The sequence below is a fragment of the Cuculus canorus genome, chromosome 3 (genome assembly GCF_017976375.1).
Source record: "Cuculus canorus isolate bCucCan1 chromosome 3, bCucCan1.pri, whole genome shotgun sequence".
Lineage (NCBI taxonomy): Eukaryota > Metazoa > Chordata > Aves > Cuculiformes > Cuculidae > Cuculus > Cuculus canorus.
In genome coordinates, this window is record NC_071403.1 from 88,910,138 (window position 1) to 88,937,225 (window position 27,088).

Here is a 27,088-nt window from a genome sequence, read left to right on the forward strand (position 1 = left end):
TAAAGGCCATTCCTATTGTATTAAATTATTAACGAAAACTATTGGTCTTAAAAAAATACAGAATACTTTGTAAGAAATACTTCTTATAAAATTGCTGTGAGAAACAGATGACTACCTTATTTATGTCAGATATTTCCAAATTACAGAATAAATACAAACACAGCTAGAATAAAGCCAAAGTTTTCTCAGGTCTTTGCCAAGTTATTCACATCTACAGGATTTTCTGCTGTGGATTCTTGATTGCAGTGGAGTGTTTTCTATTAACTAAAGCTAAATTTTTGCATTCTTAGTTTGCACTAAGAATTAAATTAAATGGGTGCTTATAGGCATCCGTTATAAAAATCATCATCATGAATTTTTTTATTGCTTATGACTTAAAGTATGTATTTTAAAATTTCCTAGGTCACAGCTTCACAGCTCTCTGCATCCAGTAATAAGTGTTCAATCCTGATTCTAGCAGACGGTGAGAATGAAAAAAGCAAGTGGGTAGGAGTGTTGAATGAATTGCATAGGATCTTGAAGAAGAACAAACTCAAAGACCGCTCAGTCTATGTTCCCAAAGAAGCTTATGACAGCACCTTACCCCTCATCAAAACAACACAGTCTGCAGCAATCATAGGTATGAAATGAATGAGAAGAAGCTCTAAGAAAAATGGGTATGCTAAAAGCATACTTTTTTTGCAAAAACATGTTAAATGGCATTATCTACTGAGGAGAGAATAGTAACGTAGTGGTTTTAGCCCATGTGGAAATGTGTGTAGGTTTGAGAGAAGTGCAATTCACTACTCAGTACTTCTGTCAGATCTTAAAGAATATTCCCCTATTCACTCTTATTCGTAATTATGAATAAGTTTGTCTGAGAATTGGACATTACTGTTTTATTTTGTAAATCTAATGACTTAACAGGACAAAATTAGCACACTAGTATAGACATAAATCCCCAACTTTGCAAAATCTGCTTGTCAGACTAGAGAGAAAACATAAATCTAGTCATTTTAAATGCTACTACATAAAATGTGTTAAACTCGGATTATTTAAATTATTTAAATATAATATTGTAGTTATTAAAGTCGATAGTACACCTGAGTGCTTTGAATGGTAAAAATGGTGTTTCTTGGTGTTACCGCTATTAACATGAGAAGAGACTTATTTTTTCAGAAACTGGAAAGATTGGGAGGTTGCCAATGCTTTTTGTTACTTGAATGTGTTGCATTTGGCTTTATATTTGTCTCTTTCAAGATACTAAAAAACTGCCTCTGTTAACAAGGATTATCACTATTGTTGAATAAGTATTTCCAAAGAAAAATAACCTTTTATTTTTTTTTTTCTGTTACTATCATAGACCATGAAAGAATAGCTTTGGGAAATGAAGAAGGGTTATTTGTTGTGCATGTCACCAAAGATGGTAAGAGATTAGGAACTGGTCATAATTTCCCTAATATTAAATAAGCAGAAAGTGATTGTAACCTTATATCTCTTTCAATATCCTCTGGTGTCATTTTAATTCATGTACTGCATTATCAGCTATGCAACCCCATGCTAGAGCTGATAATCAAGAAGGTGTTTTGTGTGCTTTCTGTTTTCAATATCCTTTCCAGTGACAAAGACCTAGGATCTCGAATGCAGCTGAAGGTTTTCTCTTATTTGAGAACTTAGACCAGGTTGCTCAGGCCTTTGTCCAGTTTGGTCTGGAAAACACCCGAGGATGGAGGTTCCACAGTCTCTCTGGGCTGCCTGTTGCAAAGTGTAATCATTCTCAAAATGAAGGATTTTCTTTGTATATCTGACTGGAACCCCCTTGCCCGATTTCAGTTTGTGACCAATGTATCCTCTTCTCCTGTTGTGCACCTCGTTAGGGAGCCTGGCTGTGATATTTTCTGTAACCTCCTTCTTGTTACTGGAAATGAAAACGCATGCTCAGTATTGTAAAGAGATGTAATGACAGATGGTAAGCCAAAGGTCTATTCAGTGGTGCTGTTTCTGGTATTATTAAAATACAAATTTTGAAACCATACTTTTTAATATTGCAGTACAGTAATAAAGGGGATTTCTTGGGTATACTTCATAGTTTATCTTTACAAACATATATATTTTAATCAATTCACACTTCTACATTATTTATTTGGATTGGGGGGGGGGTGTTTTGGGGTTTTTTTTCAGAGATTATCCGTGTTGGTGACAATAAGAAGGTTCATCAGATTGAACTTATCCCAAATGAACAGCTCATTGCAGTAATCTCAGGACGAAACCGTCATGTGCGGCTTTTCCCTGTGGCTGCCCTGGATGGAAGGGAGACTGAGTTTCATAAACTGGCAGAGACAAAAGGCTGTCAGGCAATAGTTTCTGGACCTGTACACCATGGAGCTCTTACATGCCTGTGTGTAGCTATGAAAAGGCAGGTCCTCTGTTATGAACTAAACCAGAGTAAGACACGTCACAAAAAGATCAAGGAGATCCAAGTCCAGGGTAATGTCCAGTGGATGTCAATCTTCAGTGACCGTCTTTGTGTGGGCTACCAGTCAGGTTTCTTAAAATATCCCCTTCATGGAGAAGGCAGTCCATACAGTCTGCTCCATCCAGATGACCACACACTATCATTTATCTCACAGCAGCCAAATGATGCCATCTGTGCAGTTGAAATCTCAAATAAAGAATACCTGCTGTGTTTTAGCAGCGTGGGGGTTTACGTTGACTGCCAGGGCCGAAGATCTAGACAACAAGAACTGATGTGGCCCACAACTCCATCTTCTTGCTGTAAGTTGACATGTGTGTCAGTGTACTTGCTATTATACATTGAAGTGATCACTGCTTGTATTAGTATCCCATTTTTAATCTAGTCAGAGGGTTTATTCCTGATCTCACTTACACTAGTTTTGACAGCTCTGTCACTGACCTGTACTGCTGTAGCACAAATTGAAATCAAGGGTCAGGATTTCCAACTGTGACATCCAATTTCTGAACACATGGCCTGATCTCTAAAAAGCCAAAAGCCTCAAGTTCTGCAGAGGCTAATGGGATGTTTATGTGTTTGCTGCCACTGATACTAGCCTGTTGTTATTTACAAGTCTCAGCAATGTGATTCAGGCTTTCTTGGGGCTCAGAGTCATCAGGATCTGGTAGCTTGACCTGCTTTTCTCTAATGATATTTATTCCTACTTACTGGGGTTTTTCTTTTCTTTCCTTACTCCTTCATTCTTTCTTCCTCAGCAGTTTTTGTTGAAAGTCTTCTCATTCATCTCATTGCTTTTCTTAAAATTCAGTTTTTAAGTTTTTCCTTTTCTGTCTCCTTCTTCTCTTCCAAAATAAAATGTCTGGCAGGCAGTGTAGAAAATATATTTCATTATCTCAAGGGAAAAATACTATAACTGCAAGATTTCGGTTTCCATCAAAAACTGTGTTCAGCATCTGCTGCACATTTTTTTGAGGTTGGGGCTTTATCTTTGTGACAGCTAGAAGGAAAAAAAACCTGCAATGCCTGTCTTCTTCTTTGTAATGTTTTTCTGAGTGGGAATAAAGATTAGCCAAGTTTGTCTTCAGAGTATCCGTGAATGAGCCCAGACTTGTGTTGATTTTTAAAATAGACTGCTTTTTATGTCCTTGTGACAGCAGTACAGTCACACTGCAGAGAAGAGGACTGTATCACCTTGTTTGAGTGAAGCCCCTTCTGAATGTGGAAGAATCAACTTTTACAGGCTATATGTCATTTCTGTTTTTCAAGCAAGAGTGTGATCATTGCAATGGACTCTGTGAATAAGTCAAATAAAAAGATTTTGTGATAGTTTGAAAAAAACATTTTCACATATAGTTCATCTGTGCTGGTCATTGATATTTGTGAAAGTCTTTTGATTGCTTTAAATTAAGTGAGTTTACAATTTTCTTTACAATCCAGAAAATACAAAAAGAGAATTAAAGCTAGAAGGAAACGTGAAGATTTTTGTGACTATGTCATGTACGTAGTTCCAACGGATCTTTATTTAGAACATAGTGCAAAGACTAAGATCTCAGTTCAGTCAAAAGACAGTTATTGATAACAACAATATATTTCCCTACTGCATCATTTACAAAATACAAACTTTTTAAAATAGGGCTTTCAGAAGAAAAAAATATCAGTGTTTGGCAGAGTAAACTATTCCCTTGTAGTTCAAAAAGTAGTTTGGTTCTGCAAAGTTAAAAGAAAAGTAATGGAGGTTTAAGGTTTTTTTGGTGGTGGTCTACCATTTTTGCGTGCAGAGATTTCCAAAAAACATTTTGCAAAGATTGTTGTTGGATTGTGGGGTGGGAGTTTTTGTAATAAATATGGTTAAACAATAAGAAATTGTATTTTTGAGCCCTCTCTTAAAGCACATGACACTATACCTAATCCTTCCTTCTCAGGTTACAATGCACCATACCTCTGTGTGTACAGTGAAAATGCCATTGATATCTTTGACGTGAACTCCATGGAGTGGGTTCAGACTATTCCTCTCAAAAAGGTGACTTGCTCTTTCAAGAATATACACTTTTTTAAAGCACATCGGTAGCCATTATTAAAACTGGTTATTTAAACATAATTGAATTAAACTGCTTGTTTAAATGTAATTTAATTGAAAGAAGAGCTGCTGTTAAAAAAAACAGTGCCTTTTGTTTTCAGTACAAGGTATGAAATGTGTTTTGCGTGTGGTTCCACTGTTTTAGATGAATGGCCAATCTGGAGCATATGGATGTGTTAGACTTACTGATATTATTGTAGAGAACAGTTTCTTGGTATTACTGGCATGCGTGTTTTTTGCAACTGATTGCAACTATGTTATTGCCAGAAGACAGTGGATATTAAGATAGTTAAACAAGCCTTCAAAAATCTATTTTTTGCTGCTTGAGAGCATTGTAGACAAATGAGGTTAGAAGGTTCTACCAACACAAATATCAAAAGCAGGATGATATCAAGTTCGGATCACTTATCAATAGGCAGGATTTTTCAAAATCTCACACTTCCTTGGTATTTAGAAGATGTTTGTTCAGCTGTATTTGAAAAGAATAATAAAGTGGATTTTTCCCATAGTTTAGATTGACTTCAAATTTGTATTAATGTCAGCATAGTTGCTTTAGCTGGCATTCCAGTGAAACAGAACTACAAGAAATTGTCCTTGTCTGAGACATTCAGTCTCTCTGCGTATCCATTTCTCAGATGACAGAAACAGAGAATGCATTATGGCAGACAGTATTATGTCAGTGGTCTAAGGATCACGGTGCTCAGCTATTAACCATCTTAAGGAGAGGAAAAGAATCTGGCCTTGTAGAGGAAATTTGCTTTACTCTTTCTGAAGTCCAAACTTTGAGTTATTAAGCAGTTGTAGGATTTTTTTCCTATGCAGCAGAATGGGATTTAGTACTTAAAAGAAATATTTAGCTCAAGGCTGCCCATTTAATGAATGAAGCTGCTTTGAACAGACAAGAATATCTACGTCTAGGAGACTCAAAAATGCCAATTTACTATGAAGAGTTTTTTTCTAACACAATTTGCAGACTCAGCAAGTGGAATGCTTATTTCATTTTGAAGTTGGAAATGACAAGTAGGTCTTAGCAGTTTGTACATATGCTTTTATCAAGTCTCAAAATATAATTGTGATACTAACACAAAATAAAAACACAGTTTATTGCTTTGTATAGCTAATAAACAAACTGGAATTCTTTTATGAAGTAGACTTCTAACAGAACTATTTATTTTAATGCTGGGAGGGGTGGTGTTACATCTGTGTCTTTAAGTGGAATTTTAAGCAGCTGTCTCTGTACTTGTTCTCCAAATAGTAGTTTAAAATCTAAAATTGTTATTAACTCTATCTACAATTGTTATTCCTGGAAGCAGGCATGTGTTACTGGAAGCAGGAGGCACTGCTCCCTCCAGCCTGCAGTTCTTCTGTGGAGCGTGTTTTGCTCTGCTAATTCTGCTGTTCTACTCCCTGGTCGGTTTTACAACAGTGTTCCTTTTATAGAGTTCAAAATGCACCTTGGAGCTTTCAGAATAAGATGCACTATATATATATATATATGTGTGAGTTATTACTCTTACAGGGACTTTTCCTTGTTTCAGGTTCGACCTCTGAATACAGAAGGATCACTAAACCTTTTAGGCCTAGAGACAGTTAGATTAATATATTTCAAAAACAAAATGGCAGGTAAGTAATGAGAAGCCAGTTTTCATTATGCAAATTTTTGTTTAGAAAATGCGGGGGTTTTTTTGCCTAGATCTGTGCATTTTAGAAAGTGACCTCTCAAACACGTGTGCTTATTAATATGAAAGAATGCCAAAGCTTAAGAGATTCTAGTCATTGCAATGATGTCTGCTAGGCAGCTACTCTGAACGGTTTTTTCTTTTTTAAATGTTAAATGAAGACTTGAATGAAGACTGGAAATAGAAAATAGAATGACTAATCACTCCTTCCAAATCTGAGATCACCTACCAGAATGCTATCAAAAGATGCCTGCACAATCAAAGGTTTTAATAGTGATCTTGGCAGTATTAGACTAAAATTAATACTATACTTACCCTAAACCAAGGTTTCTAAGAAAAATAATATAAAGTAATATATTCACAACTTGCCATTTGGGTCATATACGATTGTGTTTTAGCTTCAGAATTCTGTTTTTGTTATGAGTCTTAATTTTACTTTTTTCTTTTTAGGGCCCGTTTCATAAACAAGACACTGAGTAATTTCCTTAAACTTTTTTTTAACTTCCACCTAGGAGAGAGGTTGTGCTTTGCTTTAAGAATCAAAAGCTATATTTTTTTAAACAACTATTTTGAAAACAGTGGAAATAAACCCTCTAGAAACCTATACTTCTGTTGGCAGTGTTTATTTAAATTGCTATCAAATTAGTACAAAAGGAAGGACAGTGGGATAGAAGAGCAATAGAGTGGAAGTATACATTAAGAATCTTCAAGTCTAATAAAGATTTAACATTAAAGCATAAACATTTAAAAAATAAAGACTTAACATTAAATAGGAAAAGGGGAAGAAAAAATGGAGAGCGTAGAATCAGAAGTAAGACTAATGCTTTGCTCCTGTGCAGTTCTCACCATCTCTCAGAAAAGGTTGCCAAACTATGAAGTACCTCCCAGGTGCATCTTTTTAAATGTCTACAAGTTATTTTCCTGAAGCCACTTACCTGGTAGATCCTACACTTCATGAAATCTCCAGTAGACCTTAAGGAAAGAGGATATGGAAAGAAGTTCCATACAAAAACTGTTTTGGCAGTGAGCAGTAGGTGTTGAGTATGTTCAAGCTTATTAAGTGTAACATAAGCTTGACAAGACAAGGTAGTTGCAGTAACACTCCTGTTGTGTGATTATCACTGCCATGCATTTCATATCTTTAAGATGCCTTGGCGTTAGGATTTAGCCTCCGCCGAGCTTGACTGGCAGCCAAATGTGAGCAGCTGTGATTGCACTTCCCCTCCCAGGGAATGGGGAAAGGGAAATAAAAGAAAAAGACTTGTGGATTGGAAAATAAAACAGTTCTAATGAAATAATAATTATTGTGAAGAAAATACTATTAATAAGAAAATAAAATATATACGGACATATGAAATTGCCTCCTCCCCTCAAGACTATGTCACCGCAGATGTTGCAGAGCAGGCATTGGGAAAAGTCCTGGCTGAACTCGGTGGCGGAAGGGAGCTGGACTCGGGAACTAGATTCAGGAACACATGGGCCCAGGATCAGGGGCAAAAAGACAGACAAGGTCCTCACTAGACAATGTCCATCAAAGAAGAGGATGATACCCTCATGATCCCTCAGTTTTATACCGAGTATGATGTAAAAATGGAATGGAATACTCTGTTGGTCAGTTTGGGGTCACCTGTCCTATGTGCCTCTCCCTGCAGGTGCAACCCTTTTCCTTCTCTTTCACTTAAGACATTCCAGCAGCTCTAGAATGACCTTGGTTTGTTCAGGAATTAGTATAAGCAATGGCCTTTCTGCATACCAGTGGCCATTGTTATCTCCTCTAGGGAGAAACAGTGTCTGAAAAACATGCAGCTAACTTTAAGAAAATGAAGTTATTCAGAAGAGGCTTAGCTGAAGTTAGAAAACTGATTCTGCTTTAGCTCAAAGCAGAACACTTGGCCAAACCTGCACAAGTGGAAAAATCTTCCCTTTTCCCATGGTAGCACCAAAATACATCAGTATTCAAATGAAATAAGGAGTAGTCACTTTGGAGCAGGGAATTTATGAAGAACTGTTTCATTGAGTTTCCAGAAAATTGGCAAAACAAGGCTGTTCTAGTGATTTTCAGTGAGAACTGCCAAAGGAGGTCTGAGATAAAGGACTGAGATCCTTTCCCACCCACCTGAATGGTTTTTTTGATAGAATTTAATCAGTGGCATTTTGAGAATACAATTGTGACAACTTTTGTGTGAGGAAGGGTTAAGTCTTTTGCTATGTAACAGAGTAGATAGTGACTAAGGAAACCCATGAGTCCTGGAGTGTTAGTTCAGGTTTGGTGGGAAATGTGTGATGTACAAGGCTAGCAGGAGCAGAGAGAGAAAATATCTTTGAATTCAAATTCCATTAATAAATAATGGAGTGTCCCACTGGATCATTGTATTTATATTCATTTCAGAGGGTGATGAATTGGTAGTTCCTGAGACATCAGATAATAGCCGGAAGCAAATGGTTCGAAACATCAACAACAAGCGCCGCTATTCTTTCAGAGTACCAGAGGAGGAGAGAATGCAGCAGAGGAGGTTGGTATTCAACACATACTTGTCTTCTGTGCATGCCTGTAGGCCCTGAACAGCAGTGGCTGATGCCACTGTAGTACTTCATTTATTGTTTCTTGGAATGCCCATTCAGATATTTCCATCTCTTCACTACCGTGTTAATCCTAAAGATTTAATTTCTGTTAATACCAGTTTGGAGATGGATATGCACTGTATATGCAAGTATTCATAAATTCAAATTAATTATGTGAAACAGCTGTAATTTGGAATGCATATCTCCAAGTATATTATAGGTATATAGGTATGCACATATACTGTGTAAAAAATATCTGTAATTTGCAAAAGGAGATTACGTTGCTGACTAAGCATATGGATTAATTACTTCTAGACTCTGGTTCTACTTTCTTTCTGAAGCCATTTCTACTCTCAGCAGTATTCCAAGGCATCTGTTTTTTTGATTTATAGATTTAACTACATAGGCACTCTGTAAATCTCAGAAAACTCACATCTTCAGAGGACAGAATTTCAGGATGTGTTTCTCATAGAAGTCTTAACAGGTCACATATACTTTTTTAACTGGGAATAAAAACATGTCTGCCATACTCACACTGTTCACAAGGGATGTTGCTGACCGTTTACTATCACTCACTAAGGACGGCCTGTTACTGCCTTAAGCTACACTCCAAGAACTTGAGTATTTCAGTTTTCTATTTTCCAGCATCTTCCCCTGGTGGCTGGCTCCAAGCTTTCCTCTCTTTTTGACTCTTAAGAAGAGTAACAGCTATGAACAGTAGAAATCAGAATTCCAGTTCTTCTCCTTGCTTTTCTGAACTGATTGCCATTTGGTCTTTTAAAATTTTATTTGTTCTGCAATGCATCCTTGCCATTTTGAAGAGCTTTTAATTCTGACCACAGGCTGAGAAAGGTACTGCAGTATTATTTTAATTCTGTTTTCGTATTTTGCCTTTTATTGTCATCTCCACCTTGTAGAACATGACAAATGAGTTCTGCTTTTACTTATCTTACAGAGCTTTCTATCAGCTGATAGTGGTTTTATATTCTTTGAATGTTAGCAACCACTGGGCGTGGTCTGTCAGCCTGCAAAAAGCATTCTTTTCTTCTGATTCCTTGCTCTCTCTTCAAGATGGAAGCTTCTCCATGATAGTGCTGACAGCAAGGGTTTATCACTGTTAGCATGGTTAAATAGTTAATTTCCATTTAAAAGTAGCTGTACGTGTTTTATAAATGTCCCTTCCCATCTCAAATAAAATAACTAAACAAAGAATTTTCCCTTCTAGGGAGATGCTACGTGATCCAGAAATGAGAAATAAATTAATTTCTAATCCAACTAATTTTAATCACATAGCACATATGGGTCCAGGGGATGGTATACAGATTCTCAAAGACCTTCCAATGGTAAGTACAAAATTACACGTGAGAGTGACTGACTGCAACAGAGGCTGCAACTAACTGAGTGAAAGACAAGTACCATTTTAAATGTTTATTCAGATTGTTGATGTATTTCATATCAGGAACAGTATAGTTATGGAAGTGGAGCTGAATGTGCTTTGCTGAGTGTTATATAATTTGAACAAAGAGAATAATGCTTAAGCATTAAGGAGGTGAGGCAGAGTGACTAACGCCTGCTGGATGCTAAGGCAGGTTGGCCTCTTGGTGTTAGTGATAATTTTTGTGTCCCGTATGAGGGGACAAAGTTAAAATGATTTAAGCCTGTGTTCTTTGTGGGAATAGAAAGAGAAACTATTTTCTTTATGAGCCATGGTTCAGTTCCTTTCTTCTCTTACCAGCTTCATCTCCAACTTAGCCTATCTCTTCACAATCTCTTTTCCTCAGACAGAGGAACTGTGGCAGTTTAACAGTGTGTGGCGCCCAAATTTCTTTCTACGCCAATGATGCTATTTTTTATTTTCTCTCCAGATTAACATTCATTAATCCTAATGAAATAGAACTTCTTACATAAAAATTAACCTTTAGGGAAAAAAAAAACTTTGATAACTGAGGAAAATGTGTAATGGCACACACATATGTTCATTTCCACAGAACTTTGTGTAGAAAGTAATCACCTGGAAGTTAACTGAAATTTTTGATAGGCTAGAGACAAATTAGCATTTAGTTCATAGGAGAATATTATACTGCTTACTTCAAGCTACCTTGAGCATCTTGTTTCTGTGTTCTGTGTTGGTTTCTAAACTCATCCACAGTGCTAAAGATGTGTTTCAGACTCTAATTAGCACTGTAAGAAAGATCAAATAATATGATGTCAAATAGGTAGTGTGAGTAGCACCATAAGACATAGGCATTAGTACAGAAGTACTGTATAAAGTGATCATCATTATTTCTTGGAGTTTGAGCAGAAAGCAGGAAGTAGATGCTGAAATTGGGAAACAACGATAGTCCTGGAAATTAAAGTGTGCCATACAGTTGCCTTAGTTCAGGAGCTTGTGAAGATAACATCTGATCTCCAGATACTAGTTTTACCTCTCTTTTGCATCAAATAGTACTTTTGTGTTACACTTTATGGTAAGGTCTTCACATTGCATATGAGCCCTTGTGGCACTATTTTCCTTAGATGAGAATATGCAAGGAAAGGAAAGGATTTATGTCAAATCTCATACTAGAGACACTCTGAGAAACCTCTCAATAACAAATATATTCAGAGCAATTGAGCAACAAACAACACTCTCTGTGTGTATAAATAACTAATGAAGGAGCTGGTTCTAGAAAACACATGACAAATCCAAGGAAAATTGGCAGGTAGTGTTTGTCTCACCCAGCTGTGAGGACAGATATGCCTAGTGTTAAAGAATGATAATTTGCTTCAGGGAAGGATGTAGAGGAGAATGTTCTTTCACTTTTCCATTTCTGGTGGACTCTAAAATATTTCTGGTTCTTCTCAAGCAGAGAAGGTAATCTGCTACTTCTAAAAGTAGGGGAAAAGATATCCCATTTTACACCATCAGTAATTGAAAGTTCATGGAAATCAAAAGCTGCATGGACTCTGAATCAGGGCCTCCAAACTGGCAAGTGTAAAATGAGGAATGATTTTATCTATAGAAGGAGATTTTCGAGGTTTAGCATGAATTAATATTTCTTCAGGTATGTCATTTTTAAATGGCTTTTAGCTTTAAATTATTAAGTTGTGCAAACCTAGTATTAGTTCAAAGGTCATATCTGAAGTTAGGACTGGTGCTTTGCTTCTTACCAATATGATATTTTGAAACCAATTATTAAGTCACTGTCCATACCTGAAAGTGGTGAGAAGACATTAGAAAATGTGTGCAGTATAGAATTGATTTCTACAGTCGTTCCACTCCTACAGCTTATTTATTTAAAGTTACTATTAAAAACTCTTTTTTGCAAGTAGGTATCAATCTTAATGCTTGGAGATATCACTGCAGATAAAGCAAGTTTGACATGTATTTTTCCAGCTCCTTGCAATATCATCTCGTTTTGGTATTCCTAACTTAAAGATACATAATGGCATCAGTCATAGGACTTGAAGGTGTGTGAGTTTGAAAAAGTAGCTTGAGATTAGGATATAAATGTTCTGTTAAGAGCTACTTTGGTCCAGGCAGTTTTTTTCTTTTCCAGCAGCTTCCTGTGAAGTATTTGGCTGGACTAAGTTTTCACTTAGTCTGTTCCAAACTACCTACCTTTTTTTCTTAGTTATAACAATAGAAGAAAAGGACTTGTGCATGCACATGATGTTATGTGTTCAGTCTGATGTTTTATTTGAAAAGTAAATATAGATATAAAAGAGAGGACATTTCCTGGAGAATCAGTACACAAGGTAAAGAATAGTCATCCAACTCTGTGTACAGTTCACGTGTATGATGGCTTCACAAGGGCGTAGAACTATTTCACCAGGTTCATACCTTGTTCCAAAAAGGTGAATAACTTTTTCTCTGTGTGTGTTTCTTAGTACATGTGATTATTTTGCAGCTGGAAATTCTTCTTTGTAGTTTTAAATAGATTACCATGATTCGGAAGAAAAAGTATGTATTTTTAAAGAACTGTGGGAAAGATTGCAGCATTTTACTTTACAAATCACTGTTTCTCTTTAAGAAAGCATGTGATTTTTTTTTTGCATTTAAAGGGGGGTACCACCAGGCAGAACAGGTAGTGCAAGGCTAATAATTTTTTCATATTCTTCTCATCCAACTATTTTAGGTGATATAGCTTCTTCTTTTTATGAGATAGTATGATGCAGAAAGCCTATGAAAGAATGGAACAGGCATTTTTATTTGCATTTTTTCCTGACTTATTTGAGCAATTTCAAATTTGGCTGGATCTACTGATACAAGTTTGTTCATCCAGCATGAGCTGTCACTGAAGTCAGTAGGTCCTTAGTAATAAATAGGTTTTAATAGAGAATAGATATTTTAATTTACTTGTTGGAAGAGATTGTCACAAACTAAAAAGCTTGCTCACATAACTTTTATCTAGCATTCATAGAAGAACTTCATAAAGCAAATGACAATTTTACATATATGTATGTATTTATATTTATTTATGAATATATACATATTTGCTTTATATGTGCAATGTAAATCAAATCAAAACATATATCCATGGTCCCCTAACCTGCCTCTGTTGCCTTTTTCAGGGGAAATGCCAAAAATTGAATGAGGCACAGAATTAGAACTGGTAGCAATGACCCCTACGTGGCTGGGCTGTGATATGTTGGTGGGCAGGACACTGTCTATATATGCTGTCTCTACGAAGGCCATAAATGCCTAGTGGATGCAGAATCAGCAGGAGCTTGCTAGATCTGTGCCCACTGTCTTCTGAATGATGCCTTTAAAAGACCAACTTTAGAGAATATAATTTGTATTGTAAATGTACAAAATGAAAATTGGATAAATGGAATGTTTTAAACGTTTTTAGACTCTTTGATATGTTGTATACAAAACACATGCCTACAAATGCACAACATTTGCTGATGTTTGCTGTTGATGCAGCTACACAAGGGGGAAAGATGTTTTCTCAGAGCGTTTTTTTTTCCCGAAGTCTTGGTATGCAATAGCCATGTGGCATGAACATTAAGATAGGTTTATGGTAAATTGCAGTCTATTAACCTAATCTCGTGTTATCCCCTCCATGAACGAACACCCTTGAATTCAGTATAGACCTGTGTTTGGACAGAAATGAGCATGCCCGAGACTCATAGTGAGATCACATTTAAGGCAGAAGAAGTTAGCAGTTACCAGACAATTGTAAATTTGCATCCTTCTTTTCCTCATGGCACTCAGGGATCTGACACTCACAAACAAGTTTGTGGGCTACAGCACATTAGAAACCCGAAGTTCTTGTTTGCTGTTAACAGAGCCATAATCAATATTTGTTTGTGTTTTATTGATATTGATACTAGATCTGGGTCACTGTCTTGTTTTGTACCATTTAGAATTGCTTCTGTTAGTATATCCCCAAACTTATTTATTTACGTGTTTTTCTTCCCTAGCAGCCTGTCACCAATTAACTGGCCGTACAGTCTGGCCTCCCTTCTGCCCTCTTGTCTCTTGAAGCCACTTTATCGTGGATGCTCCTTTGTAGTGAAGATCTGAAATCTGCAACTGCACTTGCTGCAGCACAGACCACCTCTCTGTGTACATCAGATGTACAGGATTGATTTTGCTTTCATACTCTGCATGCCTAAGTATTTTACATACAAAAACTAGTCTTGACTGCCATTATATTGAAACATGCTTCAGTTTGACCTCATTATACATGAGCCATTATATTTCCGTTCTAGATGATATGTGAAGCTTTGCTTGTTTCAAATGAGAAACTTTCAGAGTAAATGAGTCTATATTTGATATTCTTTAATGAAAGTGAGAACCCCATGCGTGTATCTAATAGTGGAGTCCATGGAGAAAGTTCCATGGTGCATCATTATAAAAATGTCGCCACATCGTGGCTTTCTCATATTCATGAATGCTCGATAAGTATTTTCTTGGTCTGCAGTAGACCTAAAAGCTTTTTAGCTTGTGATTTCAGACACTTTCTTTTCTCCCTTATTGACTTTTAGGAATGTAGCTGGCTTTGCTACCAGTTCTCTGTTGCGAGCCCATAACTCAGCAAAGTCTGCCTTCCTGGGCCATTCTTGGAATGCTGGCTTCTTGTACCAATATTTATATGCTGCTAAACTTACAACAATTTGATATATATTACGTCTTATATGCCATAACGTGGTAATTTTAGTTAACATGCAAAGCCTCATAATAACCATGTGGTTTTTTTTTTTAAAAAGTTGGATTTTACCAGCCGAAGAGAACAATAACAATAATATTTGATAATGGATATTGGGATGTGACTAATTGTTCTTCCAGACTTTAATACTTACCACATACAAAAAGTAGTGCCTTAGGCTTAGTGGAGGGATAAGCTGTGTTTTTACTATATTTTTTTTTTTAATTCCTAACATTTCTGATGTTACTCAGATCTGGTTTAAGGTGTTGAAATCAGTTGGACAAGGGGAGGAGAAAATTAGAAGTTAGAAATTAGAAAAGGTGTTCCAATTTACTAGCAGCCGTTGGGTAAACCATCCCCTTGCAGGCTGACCCGCTGAACATGTACAGATTTCACAGGGAGGGAGACCATGCCTTGAAACACTTTTCTATTAAATCTGGATTTAGATGACTTTAAATTACAAGAGCACCTGAGTCAGCACATTCTATAGATATCATTAAGTGAGTGTGCAGAAGGACATAGGCCTTGTGTTGTCTGTCTACAGCGAAGTTAAATGTCCCAGTTGTCTGACATCAAACAGTTCACCTTCTCACACAATCTGTGTCCCTCCCCTAACAGAACACTGTTCCCTCCTGTTAGAAATACTCTGTGTTTGTTGTACAGATGATACTTAATTTTAATGGAATTACTAAAATGCATGAATAACAGCAGGAATCCCTTATGATCTTTAAGTGTTGTATATTCTCATCTTTTCTTCTCCCCACATCATCTCACCTGTGTTCACCTTCCTTTGTGTTATGTCTATTTTAGATTGTAAGCTCCTCAAGGCAGGGAAGTGATGCTTCTCAACTGTCTGTAAAGCACCTTTTACAACTGTGGTGCTCTTTGAAATATCAAATAATAATAAATACTAGAATCGATTCCCATTGAGTTAAAAGTTTTATTTGTTTTTAATGTTTTAGCAACAGCAAGGGCAGCAGGCCTGTATGACACCACGTAAGGAAGGTGCTCGAAGGACTGGGGGTGACAATGTAAGACCCTGTGTTGTGACGGATGATCAGGGTTGCTGTTTGGCTGTCCTTCAGTGTTTGACTGCTCTTGCGGACTGCTGTTGCAAATGTAACCTGTACAACCATCCTTCATTGCTTTCTTTCTCTGTTGTCTTTGATAGCAGCATTCCCCTTACCAATTCCCTCATCATCACTCTCGTCTGATCTCCTCTCCGAGCAACTTTGAGCACATCTACCATATGACTGTTAATTCAGCTGAAAAATTCCTCTCTTACGATTCCATAAACCCTGCATTTTCCCTGCCTTCACGCTCTGTCCTCGGTACTCCAGACTTTATGACTCTGAGGGTATGAACAGCTGAGTCAGGTGTTCACTCTACTAACACTGTGTGGGTTTCCTTTTGCTGCCTGGCTATTAACATATGAGAAAAACCTTTATAAGTGGTTTCCTTCACCCCTTAACTTTCTTCTGTCCCAGCTGATTTATTTTCCGCTATTAGCTGTGGTCTTTCCACAGCACTGACATGCCAAGAAACAGATGCTTCATGGCTTTAGAAAAAGGAAAATAACTGTGTAACAGCTGGGCTGAACCTCTTGCTGTGCGAATAGCATTACTAATCACCAGGAAGGATGTGGGAATTTTGAATGATAAGTTCTCTGTTCTACAGTGTTCACACTCCAGCAGTCAGTGGCAGGGTGCTGTGTATCAGGTCGCATTAGAATAAGCTTTTGAATCTGTCTGTGTTGGACCAAACTTCCACGCTGTTTGTTTATGATGAAATCATGTGGAATGTAAGAATTTTTACACAGTACTGTACCCCAACTGAGCGACACAGGTTGTGCCTCAAACAGATTGATTCTAGCTTAAAGTAAATGAGCAAAGTTAGAACACATACAAGAAAGATCAAAAAATTAAAGATAATGAAAACTTGCTGATGTAGATCCTATTAATCCTGGTAGTTTTAAACAGCAGCTGAAGTGAGATACTGTTCTACAGGTATACTTGCAGTTGGAATGTAAATTGGGGGTGGTCTTTTTTTTTTCTTTTATGTGCATCCTGGTCTGACTACATGGGGTCGTCCAGCAATAAAGCCATAGTAAAACAAGCACACAAGTGCATGCTGTGCATTGTAATTGCATACTGCGCTATGGCTTGCAGTTCTGCTTGGAACAGGTTTAGAGATAAATCAGGAATAATCTGAGGTATATGTACGTGGCATTCAGACGCCCTTCAAACATGCATGGCAGCTTCACTGCCAGACTGTTTTGAGTTCTTTTGGTTGCTGTTCTAGATCACTATCACTGGGAGGATTTCTGGATATGTAGCCACATAAAACACTAGAGAATTTAAAAGTGCAGGAGTACAAGTAACCTCTTCCACATGGCTCCAAAACAAAATCACACAGCTAAGCTATGACTGGTCATGTGTCACTGTTGTGAAGTCCCCATTGTCACAACCATTACTATTAAAAAATGAAGTGTTTTGGGAAAAAGTGCCCAGTGATGACAGGTCTGTGTCCATTCTGGCTTTTCAGGTGGGAGGAGAGATGCAAATACACAAGTAATAGTGTACGTATTTAGTATATAGTATTATGCATACATGTTCTATGTCTAGTATGCAGTGATGCGTTACCAGATGGTGACCCACACTTTACCTTGCCTTTCTCATGTGAGTAGTCTCCCTGGGGTCAGTAAGGAATGACCCCTGGCATTTCAGACAATTACTCTTTAAGTTTTGTTTTAGGATTATCCTTCATCCTAATATCTGGGCCTGCTAGCCTAGATTGAAGGAAAGAGCAAAGTGGGCCACCTCTTTGCACATCAAGGTCTTGTACCTTTTAGCTCCTTAGAGCACTAGAGGTTTAGTCTTGTATGAAGAAAAGCATTTGTCTCCTTTGTGGCTTGAGGGTAGAGATGCTGTAAACTGTGTGCAAAGCATGTGAGTTTTGATTTCATGTCTTTGCACTTGGAGATTTTAGTGTAAGAAGGATAGCATTCCCTCTGAGGGCACCATGGTCCCAGGTACAGATAGGATATTAGAACCAAAGCAATATGGAATCCATCATGGAGTTGAAAAATTACCTGTTAAAGTAGGCTTTTAGATACTGTTGTATTATTTCATGGAAGGATTAAAAGTTCAGGCTTATAATGTAAGGAACAGAACACTACTTAAAGACAGGGAAAAAAAAAAACCCAAACCAGCAACAAGTAGCATGATGGACACAGAAACACAGGCAAACAATTTGCTGTGTATGTTGTAACTGTTTAATTACAATCTATATGTATGTCCTCTCCCCACAGCCTAGAAAGACAAGACAGGAACAGTTAATATGGGTGTGAGAGCTGAGGCTTGATAACAAGTGGAGTGACAATGCCACATACGTACTCCTCAGCTCCACAGCAGCTCTGTTCTCTGGCTGGGAACAGGATGCACTGAACTAATCTTCGTCTTTAACCCTGTTTCACAGTGATTAAGTTTGCTCAGCATGCAGCTTCTCTGCTGCTCAGTTATTTCTCTTCTCTCACTTTTGTCCATTCGGTTCAGCAATGGGGATGAATTTTCCTCCTAGGATTTGAACTGTTGCTCTAAGTAAGGGTTATTTTCCCTCTCTTCTTTAAGTAAAGCAAGCTCAGATTTCTCTTTTTTTTGTTGTTTAAACTTCTGCATTTTGCTGCTGTATAACTACTGCTAATAACAGCCATTTGTGCACACGTTTTCTAGGCCTTCATTTATAAATCCTCAATGAGAATAGACCAGCAGTGTATGAGAGTAGAATTAAGCAAGGCTTTTCCATTGGTAAGGTCTTTTGATTCTGTTGGTGTTTGAGAGAGAACTGGGAACAGGACTTGTTTGTTGCATGTTAAATATCAGCAATTTCCAGCCAGCTGGGAGAATGGAAGCAAAGTGTTGGCTATAAGAGCAAGGGAGTCTGTTATAGCAATGACTCTAAGATCATTGTAAGACTGCATTGACAGCAGGTTGGTAACAAGTATCTGATGAAGTCTGAACTGTACAAAATCTGTTCATTAAAAAGTCTCTACTTAATTATCTATTTTAAAGTATACGTAGAGAAATGCATAGTATCTGAGGGTCTCTGAGAATACCTTGTGTGGGGCAGAAGCTTTGTTCTGGTCTGAAATTTCCATGTCATCCCAGCTTACAAAGGCATTGAAATTGCGACCGTTGTTTTATATGTGGCTACTTTATCTCAGAGCGAGGGTGGGGAAATTATTAAATATAAATAGGAATAATTTTACTGTTATTGCAGGGGAATGTTTTGTAAAGTGGAAATAAAGGGATGCTTAGAGCTACCTGAAGTTTTTTTCACATTCTGCACCTGTAAAGGTTCCCTAAAACTTTTTGTAGTTAACAGTAATTATTTAATAGTGAAAATCATGTTAGGAACAGGATAAAATCTCATGTTTAGCCAAAGGTGAAAACATAGGCATAAGCATTAGAAAGGTTCTCTGGGCTATGAAGACAACTCATATATAGAGAGATGGGCTAAAGAAGCCAAGAAGCCTTTTCCCATAAGGTCAGCTGTAAGTTAACAGAAGCAGCAAGAGAATCTCCCAGAATTACACAAGTAATTGAAATTTAGATTGATCCACTATGTATCCACAACTCTGCAGGCATTAGGGATTAACATGGTTATTGTATAAAGTTGTGTATGTATGGCACAAATAATGACAAAGAGAGAAACTTTAATAAGATCCTTGGCAGCTTGTGCTCATAAAGAATGTCTTGTGTGATATAACCTGAATATAGTAGCTTAATTAGGCTTGCAAAGCATCCTTTCAAGGAAATTCTTGAATTATTAGACATACTCTTTCAGTTGTCTGCATATGTCCATGTAATTCAGCACTTCACTATTGTGTTGTGTGTGCTTCCAGTCTCTGCACAAAACTGCAGAATATTATTTTGCAAATTTTGCTGACTTGCTGCCCAGATAATTCAGCTCTGGTAAGGCTGAGTTTTTAATATATTTTGGGGCCTTCCTTCATAACATCCAAGGTTGAGCAAGCAGTCAATAAGTAAACATGTCGTTGTGTGTGTCTGCATTGCAGAATCTTCGGCCTCAGGAAAGTCGAACCGTATTCAGTGGCTCTGTCAGTGTCCCATCGATCACGAAATCCCGCACAGAACCAGGACGATCGATGAGTGCAAGCAGCGGGTTAGCAGCACGTAAGCAAACAGAACTGTGTTGCTTTGGGGTCTGTGCACAGATATTTTAGGGAAAGGGTTTCCTGCATTTGCCTTTATCCATACAGCCACTAGACAGGATTTCAGAAGTGATGGCTGACTCTATTCCCATTGAGGGCAAACACAGTGTTTTAATCTTGCTTTCAAAGGAGCACATCAAAGGAGCAGCTAGTATTTTTAAGAGTCACATATTTATAAATTGTCGACTTTTTTAAATTGATGCTAGAATTAAATGTACGTTCTTGCCCTTGGGGCTACTTTGGTGCCGCTTAAGTGTTTAAAATCAGTGGGAAGTTGTTCACAAGCTCTAAGGCCATTAACTTTACTGGACTATGTGGAGCTCTTGATGCCTCTTTTCTGCTAGTACAAAGAGAAAGGAATAAAAAACTCATTGCTAATATGGAAGAGTTGCATTGCATTGGTAACACCTTTCCTAATATGGAAGAGTTGCATTGCATTGGTAACACCTTTCCTAGTGCTGCCACGCTGCCTTTTTATGCACAGTGACCTGCGCTGAGACCAGGCAAGTGACTAAATAATTGGCCACATGAAAATAGAGGCAAGAGTGGTGTCTCACCTTTTTTAGTTTTTTTTTTTATTCCCTTCCGATAACACACATCGTATTTGGTGCACATTCTCAACTGCTTGCAGAAAGTATGTGTCTGACTAGCCTGTACCTGCCAGTACAACTTATGCACTCACTGGGAAAGAACTGCTGTCTTTGTCGGCAACTTAGTGACTCTGTGCTGGGCAGAGTGTGCTTACGCTGACATGCTAAGGGAGGGACCAGAGAATCCCTAGGAAAAGCTGCAGCTGGCAGTAGACAAGATAAAAGCCCACATAGCCTGCAAGCCATTAGCTGATAATCTTGGGACATGCTGGAGGAAAGCAGAACTAACCAGAGAAACAGCTAACAAGTTTCTAGCACCTTGTGTGGACAACTCTAACAGTTTAATTCTTCCGCATGTTTTAGGATCATCTGCACAAAACGGCAGTGCTTTGCGGAGGGAATTCTCAGGAGGTAGCTATGGAGGAAAGCATCAGCCTATGGCATCACCCTCAGATGGTTCCTTATCCTCTGGTGGCCTGGACCAAGGCAGCGATGCACCAACAAGGGACTATGAGCGAGAGGTGAGTGACAGGAGAAAGAGGAGAAATTTTAAGTGTGTTGGTAAAGATGAGGAAGTTAAATTTTTTCTTGAGTTTGTCTACAAGTTTGGGAGTCATTGACAATGAAAACTTGGATTTCAAGCTATCCTGACAAAAGACTTCGGCGAAACTGTGACAACTCTGGTCATTCTATTTAACATGCAGAAAAAACTCTCTGTGCTCCTTATCTGCAGACATATGGGTAGTGAGGCTCCCAAAAATATTAGCCCAGTAGAGTAACACCTTGATAGCGACCTATCGCAGCTTGAAGTGGTTATATTCCTTCTGCCCTTTATTTTCAAAGACTCTTAAGCTATTTTAGCAACCATTTCACAGGAGACATTTTTGTACTCGAAGTTAACATGGTAATTTAAGAATTATATTATAATAATTTCATTTAGAGCAGAAACTGGATTTCGTAATATATATTCTGTGCAGAACAAGTCTATCATTCAGATATGACTGCGATCCGGCTCAGAGAAAAACTCAGACCTTCTAGCCAAGAATGGTTTACTTTGAATCCAGTCACCTGTTGCTCAGACATCCTCTTCACTCTCAAACTTACTATCCTGTTACTTACTGGTGGTGTTCTGTGTCTTTGGACTGCAGGACTCGGACTCTCCGAGACACTCTACTGCATCAAACAGCTCCAACCTCAGCAGCCCTCCTAGCCCAGTTTCTCCTCACAAGACCAAGAGCCTTTCCCTGGAGAGCTCTGACCACGTGAGTTGGGACTCATGAACTGCTTCGGCATTCAGATTTGACATCACAGCAGCTTGCGCTCCCCATGGCTGTCTCCTTCACTTGTTCCAATTCTCACCTTCAGCATCCTAACCCTCCGCATTCCCTGTCAGAAAATGATTGGGGAGTGGGGTACAGAAGAAGGTAAAAGCTGGTCATCTTCAGCACCATTCAGCACTGCCTCACCCTCTCTTCCTCAGATTTCACAGCAGCAGATGAGCAAAGCTTGTATTGTAATAATATCGGTTTCATTTTTGTGGTTACAGCTGCTTCACTTTTAAAGACATATTTATCCCACTCCCTTCCACTTCCCAAAAAGTAGCTTAAGTAGACCAGACCAGTATCAACAAGAAAAAAATGCAGAGGGATTTTGATTTCATACAGTAACTCACTGTACTGTACACAAGTAGCACAGAGATCCTCTTCCCCTGCATGGGGAATTATCAGTATGTCAGAGGCACATAAAAGCTTTCAGCCACCATGTTGGAATGTCAGTCTGATTGTCGCCAGCAGATCCTTATTGATTAAATGATGCATATTTTACTACAGTACAGAGTTTAAATAAATAAGCAGATGTTAGAGAAAAATACATATGTATATATTCAAAGAAAAAAAAGCATTGTGTATGCAGCAGAAGATGGATGCTTATTTAAGAGAGCCTTTAATTTAAGATTTGTGTTGTCCCTGTTTTCATGCTCAGTAATATACAGACTTTGGAGGCTTGGCCTGAAACCTTTTGCAGCACAGATATTCGTTTTTGAGTAGCACTCACTGCCCTGCCAGGAGAGGTCCCTACGGTGCTTTTGCAACATTTCTTTACTTCTGGTAATGGCATAACAGAAGCTAAAATTCCGACTTTCATTTAATCCCCATCCTTTGCAAAAATAACAGTCAAAAAGCAACCCCCTGCCCTGACAACCCTGACGTGAGAAACCGATGTGCAAATGAGTGATAAGAGGAAGATGTCTCTTCTCTTTAGTTAGTAAGGCAGATGTGTTTTTCATTTGGGAGTATGTTGAAATGAGCCTCTGTTCTCACTAATATTGTTGCTGGCTTTATTCTGTGACCACACTCAAACATGTAAGAGCATTTTGCATTTAGCATACTGGGTTTTGTGAGTTTCAGAAACTTATGGCTTTTATTAAACCATTCCATATTCTTGCAGTCAGCAGTATACAGTGTTTCACACACATAGAGATGTTTGGAGTTTTCCAGTTTCTGTCTTCCCTGATGAAAGTCATATAAGTTTGAACCATATACAGTAATTTCCAGGTATGATCAAAATGTGAAATAGGGAATGAGACAGATCACTTAATGATGCTAGATCTCCTAGGTAAGATTTCTCTTTCACTGTGAATCAAGAGGCTTGTCCAAGTTAAGCTCATTCAATGTTATTTTGGGATAGGAATTGAAAACTCTTTTCAGAAGCCATGATCTCAAAAGCCTGTTTCTTTCCCATTTGGATTTCTTCAGAGTAGTAAGCTGGTTGTGGTGTTTGTTTTCACTTCAAAGCTACTACTTTTGCAAGCCTGGCATTTAATACGAAAAGCTTTAGCAAACAGTTAAGTACTGAAAATTAATGCATCCCAGGATAGTTTTCAGATAGGCAGGGCATTATTGGCATTATTAAAATGCCATATCAGCTTCTTTTTAAAGGTTGCATATTACTTCAAGTATAGCCACTGCTTTTTTCCCCCACAATTCCTTCCTTTTGGTGAAGCATGTCCACACACTTTTCAAAGACTTTGCAGACTAGTTTTGTATTTACTGTATGTTGTATTTAAACATTAATCGTATTTTGATGTTGAGAGAAGGCATTTAAACAGCAGTCATTAAAGATAGAACAGCCTGCTTGACAGTCCCCTGAGAGAGGGTCACAGGATTTTTTTTGTGGATATTTTTTTTGCAGTTGACCTAATATTCTACCTGAAAATGGAATCCAAAGAACTACAACACAGCAAACAATTAAATTGAGTAAACCCCTACATTTACTATGTTATGGTGCCTGCAATCTATTGATATCACAAACAGATGTTTTCAGGCAGAGTGTAGGTCAGCTGTGTTACAAAACTAAGCCTCACAGAATAAGTGATCCACAGGCCTACACAGTTCGTATACCCCAGTTTCTAAGCCTTGGCAGTCTCTGTTAGGATTACTATATTAATCATTAGTTTGGTACTGTGCATTTTTATATGTATCTGCTCAAAAGAGAAACAGCAACTGTTGTATCAATTGAAAAGCAAGTGACCATCACTTAGTTATTTGAAAAGAGAAAAGTTGTCCTAGGACTTGAATATTTTTATATATTTGGGGACCATTTGATTACATACTCAATTTTAAACCACAGTGGTTTGGTTGGTATGAACATTGAAAACGCATGCTGTAGCTGAGCTTTTTAAATATTCACTGGACTAGGAAAAGGAACTTGGTCATTTGAACTGTAAGACTCGACTGGAATCTCAAAGACAGTTGGCTCTTAAGATTAGATGCTTGCTACTTTGCACTGTAGCATTGCTTCAACTTCACACTTAGAGGGCTGCCTTTTGTCCAGGGAGCATAAAATCTCCCACTAAATTTTTGACTATAATGTATGTTCTCTGTACACAGTACTTATCTAGCTGATTTTTTTCCTTTTGGCTGAGACTGGAGGTGTTGCTTTTTTGACACTGCTTAAACATATGGGTTGTTGGGTTTTTGCAAACTTTTTGCCCTTCTTTTGATTCAGGCAGCTACTAAGGATTCCAGGTCATAGAATGATAAAGGTCCGGTAAATAGTTTTCCCCTGTACATGTGTGCACGCATGTACATGACTTACGTTCACATTTCATAAACCCCAAATCAGGGTTACAGTACTCTCTTCTCTATTGCCTTTGGCCTGTAGAAGACAGCTGGTGGTTTAAAAAACAGAACATTCCTTGGGCTGCAGTGTAGTAGGTGCTTCCTTTCCTCTCAGTTGCTGTAGCTTGTTAAGAATATGCATTTCACCTGTTTTAACAAGTATCAAACTTGAGTCAGGAAAGTTGACTCCTTGATTTGACCCTGACTTACAAGCCAAGTGTGTTATTCTCAGGTATACAGCAGAGGGAAGTTAAGGGTCTTGTCATACAAAAAAAAAGTCCAAAAAAGCATAGCGTATGTATAAAAATGTAGCTTTACTGCAACAAACTGACACAGAGTGTCAGCCTTTCAAAACAAAAGTCAGCGCATTAACACAGAAACAAATTCTGGCATCAGATTGCTTTTGAATGGCTAGACCCCAGCTAACAGGACAAACATGCTCTTGAGAAGGTGGTTTGGGTTGGTTTTTTTTCAATTTTATATACAGTTTAATCTTAAATAAAAACATTAAGCACACAATTTATTGCAGTGCAACTAGCCCCACCCCTTGCACCTTAGTCTGAGAATGAATGTGGCACGTAAGAGCTTCTGCTGTGGTTCTTTTAATTAATAGGATCAGTTCCATGGAGGAAGTGGGAGAAGTTCCTGCACTAACACAAACTGCACTCTTTTGCGTGCTTTGTGTTCATACTATATTTCATAGACAACCCTAAAAACCACTCTGCTGCGGGCTTTCCAGTCTAAATTCCAGCTCCACTTAAGTTTTTGGTTCCAGCTGCAGCTCAGTACAGCCTGTTTTCATTTTGCATTTAAGAAAGTCTCATCTACAGGGAAGAAATCCGCAAACAAACCAGTGATGGTATTTCAGAGCAACTATACCTGCCTTTTTATGTACGAGTTTCATATCATTTATTTTTAAAATACTTTTTAGGTTTTTCATTGTAATATTATTGTACAGTTTTGCATGGCATAGATGTAATCACTTTTTTTTTGGTTTAGAGTATAAAAGCTGACAAGTGTGCACGTGGGGGAAAGATTCTGCTTTTTGCCTCTTCTCCATATTTTGTTTAATGCCCTCAGTGTTGTAGGGGACATTGTAAGAGATTCTCTGCTACAGAACAATGATGTAGATTCTTTTGCACAGAAATATTTAAGGTGGAAAAGACAACAGTGTAAAAATGACTTACCACCAATATTTTATGTTGGTAACACTTAATATTAACCTCCTTTGATGTACTGCAATAAAACAGGGAACTGTTAGAAATGCAGATGTTTTGTCTTTTTTTTCCTGCCTCTCTATGTTAAGCTTTGAGGAAGAAAAGGGAAGGGGAATAATTGTGTTCTTGAGGAAGAAGCATGTTGTAACACATCTGTTTAGATCTAATGCGTTTAAGGAAAAACTACCAGAAGCTTTTGAAAATTCCAAGTCCAGCCACCTTATACTTAGTTACATTTAACTTTGTCAACTACAGTTCTCCCAGCCTTTTTTTTAGGTCACCTGTTCTGTCAAGGTTGAAAGACTATGGGTGAGAATAAGAGACCAGGGCAACAAAGGGAACCTTGTGGTTGGTGTCTACTACAGGCCGCCTCATCAAGGAGAGCCTACTGATGATGCTTTTGTCCTCCTGCTGGAGGACTTCAGCCACCCTGACATCTGCTGGAAAAGCAGCATGGGAAGCTTTAGGCAATCCAGGGGACTCCTGGAGTGCATGGAAGATGCACTTAATCCAGTTAATAGACACTCCTACCTGAGGGGATGCAATACTGGGTCTGATGATCACCAGTACATTGGTGGAGTTCAAGGTCCTGAGAGATATGAGACAGACATACGGTCAAGACCCTAAAGTTTAGGAAAACAAACTTCAGGCTCTTCAAGGAGTTAGTCAGTAGGACCCCCTGGGATAGGGTCCTCAGGGACAAGGGAGCAGAACAGAGCTGGCAGATATTTAAGGATGCTTTCCATAAAGCACGAGGGCGCTCAGTTCCCAGATGTAGGGAATGGGACAGGGATGGGAAGAGACCAGCGTGGCTGAGTCGAGACCTGCTGGGCAAACGGAAGAGCAAGAGGAAACTGTACAGGCAGTACAAGCAGAGAACCTGGCAAGAGGACAGGGACACTGCCCAGTTGTGTAGGGATGGGGTCAGGAAGGCCAAGGCACGACTGGAGCTGAACTTGGTAAGGGATGCAAAGAACACCAGGAAGGGCTTCTACAGGTACATCAACCAGAAGTAAGGTTAAA

General features: G+C 38.2%; 1 protein-coding gene across 9 annotated transcripts in view; it reads left to right on the forward strand.

The window, feature by feature from the left end:
* CDC42BPA (CDC42 binding protein kinase alpha) overlaps positions 1-25,722 on the forward strand; it is a 199,690-nt gene extending 173,968 nt beyond the window's left edge. For 4 of the 9 annotated variants that reach the window (XM_054061339.1, XM_054061343.1, XM_054061342.1 and 1 more), the window contains 10 exons: positions 403-619; positions 1,343-1,405; positions 2,161-2,754; positions 4,375-4,472; positions 6,068-6,152; positions 8,598-8,721; positions 9,996-10,113; positions 19,985-20,102; positions 21,094-21,251; positions 21,879-25,722. In XM_054061339.1, coding sequence (XP_053917314.1) covers positions 403-619; positions 1,343-1,405; positions 2,161-2,754; positions 4,375-4,472; positions 6,068-6,152; positions 8,598-8,721; positions 9,996-10,113; positions 19,985-20,102; positions 21,094-21,251; positions 21,879-22,010 — 1,707 coding nt within the window. In that variant the 3' untranslated portion in view covers positions 22,011-25,722. Of the gene's footprint in view, positions 1-402; positions 620-1,342; positions 1,406-2,160; positions 2,755-4,374; positions 4,473-6,067; positions 6,153-8,597; positions 8,722-9,995; positions 10,114-14,179; positions 14,604-15,869; positions 15,939-16,078; positions 16,265-19,984; positions 20,103-21,093; positions 21,252-21,878 lie in introns of those variants that run through there. The other 5 variants (XM_054061334.1, XM_054061335.1, XM_054061336.1 and 2 more) reach the window with 3 other exon arrangements.
* Positions 25,723-27,088: the final 1,366 nt, after the last annotated feature.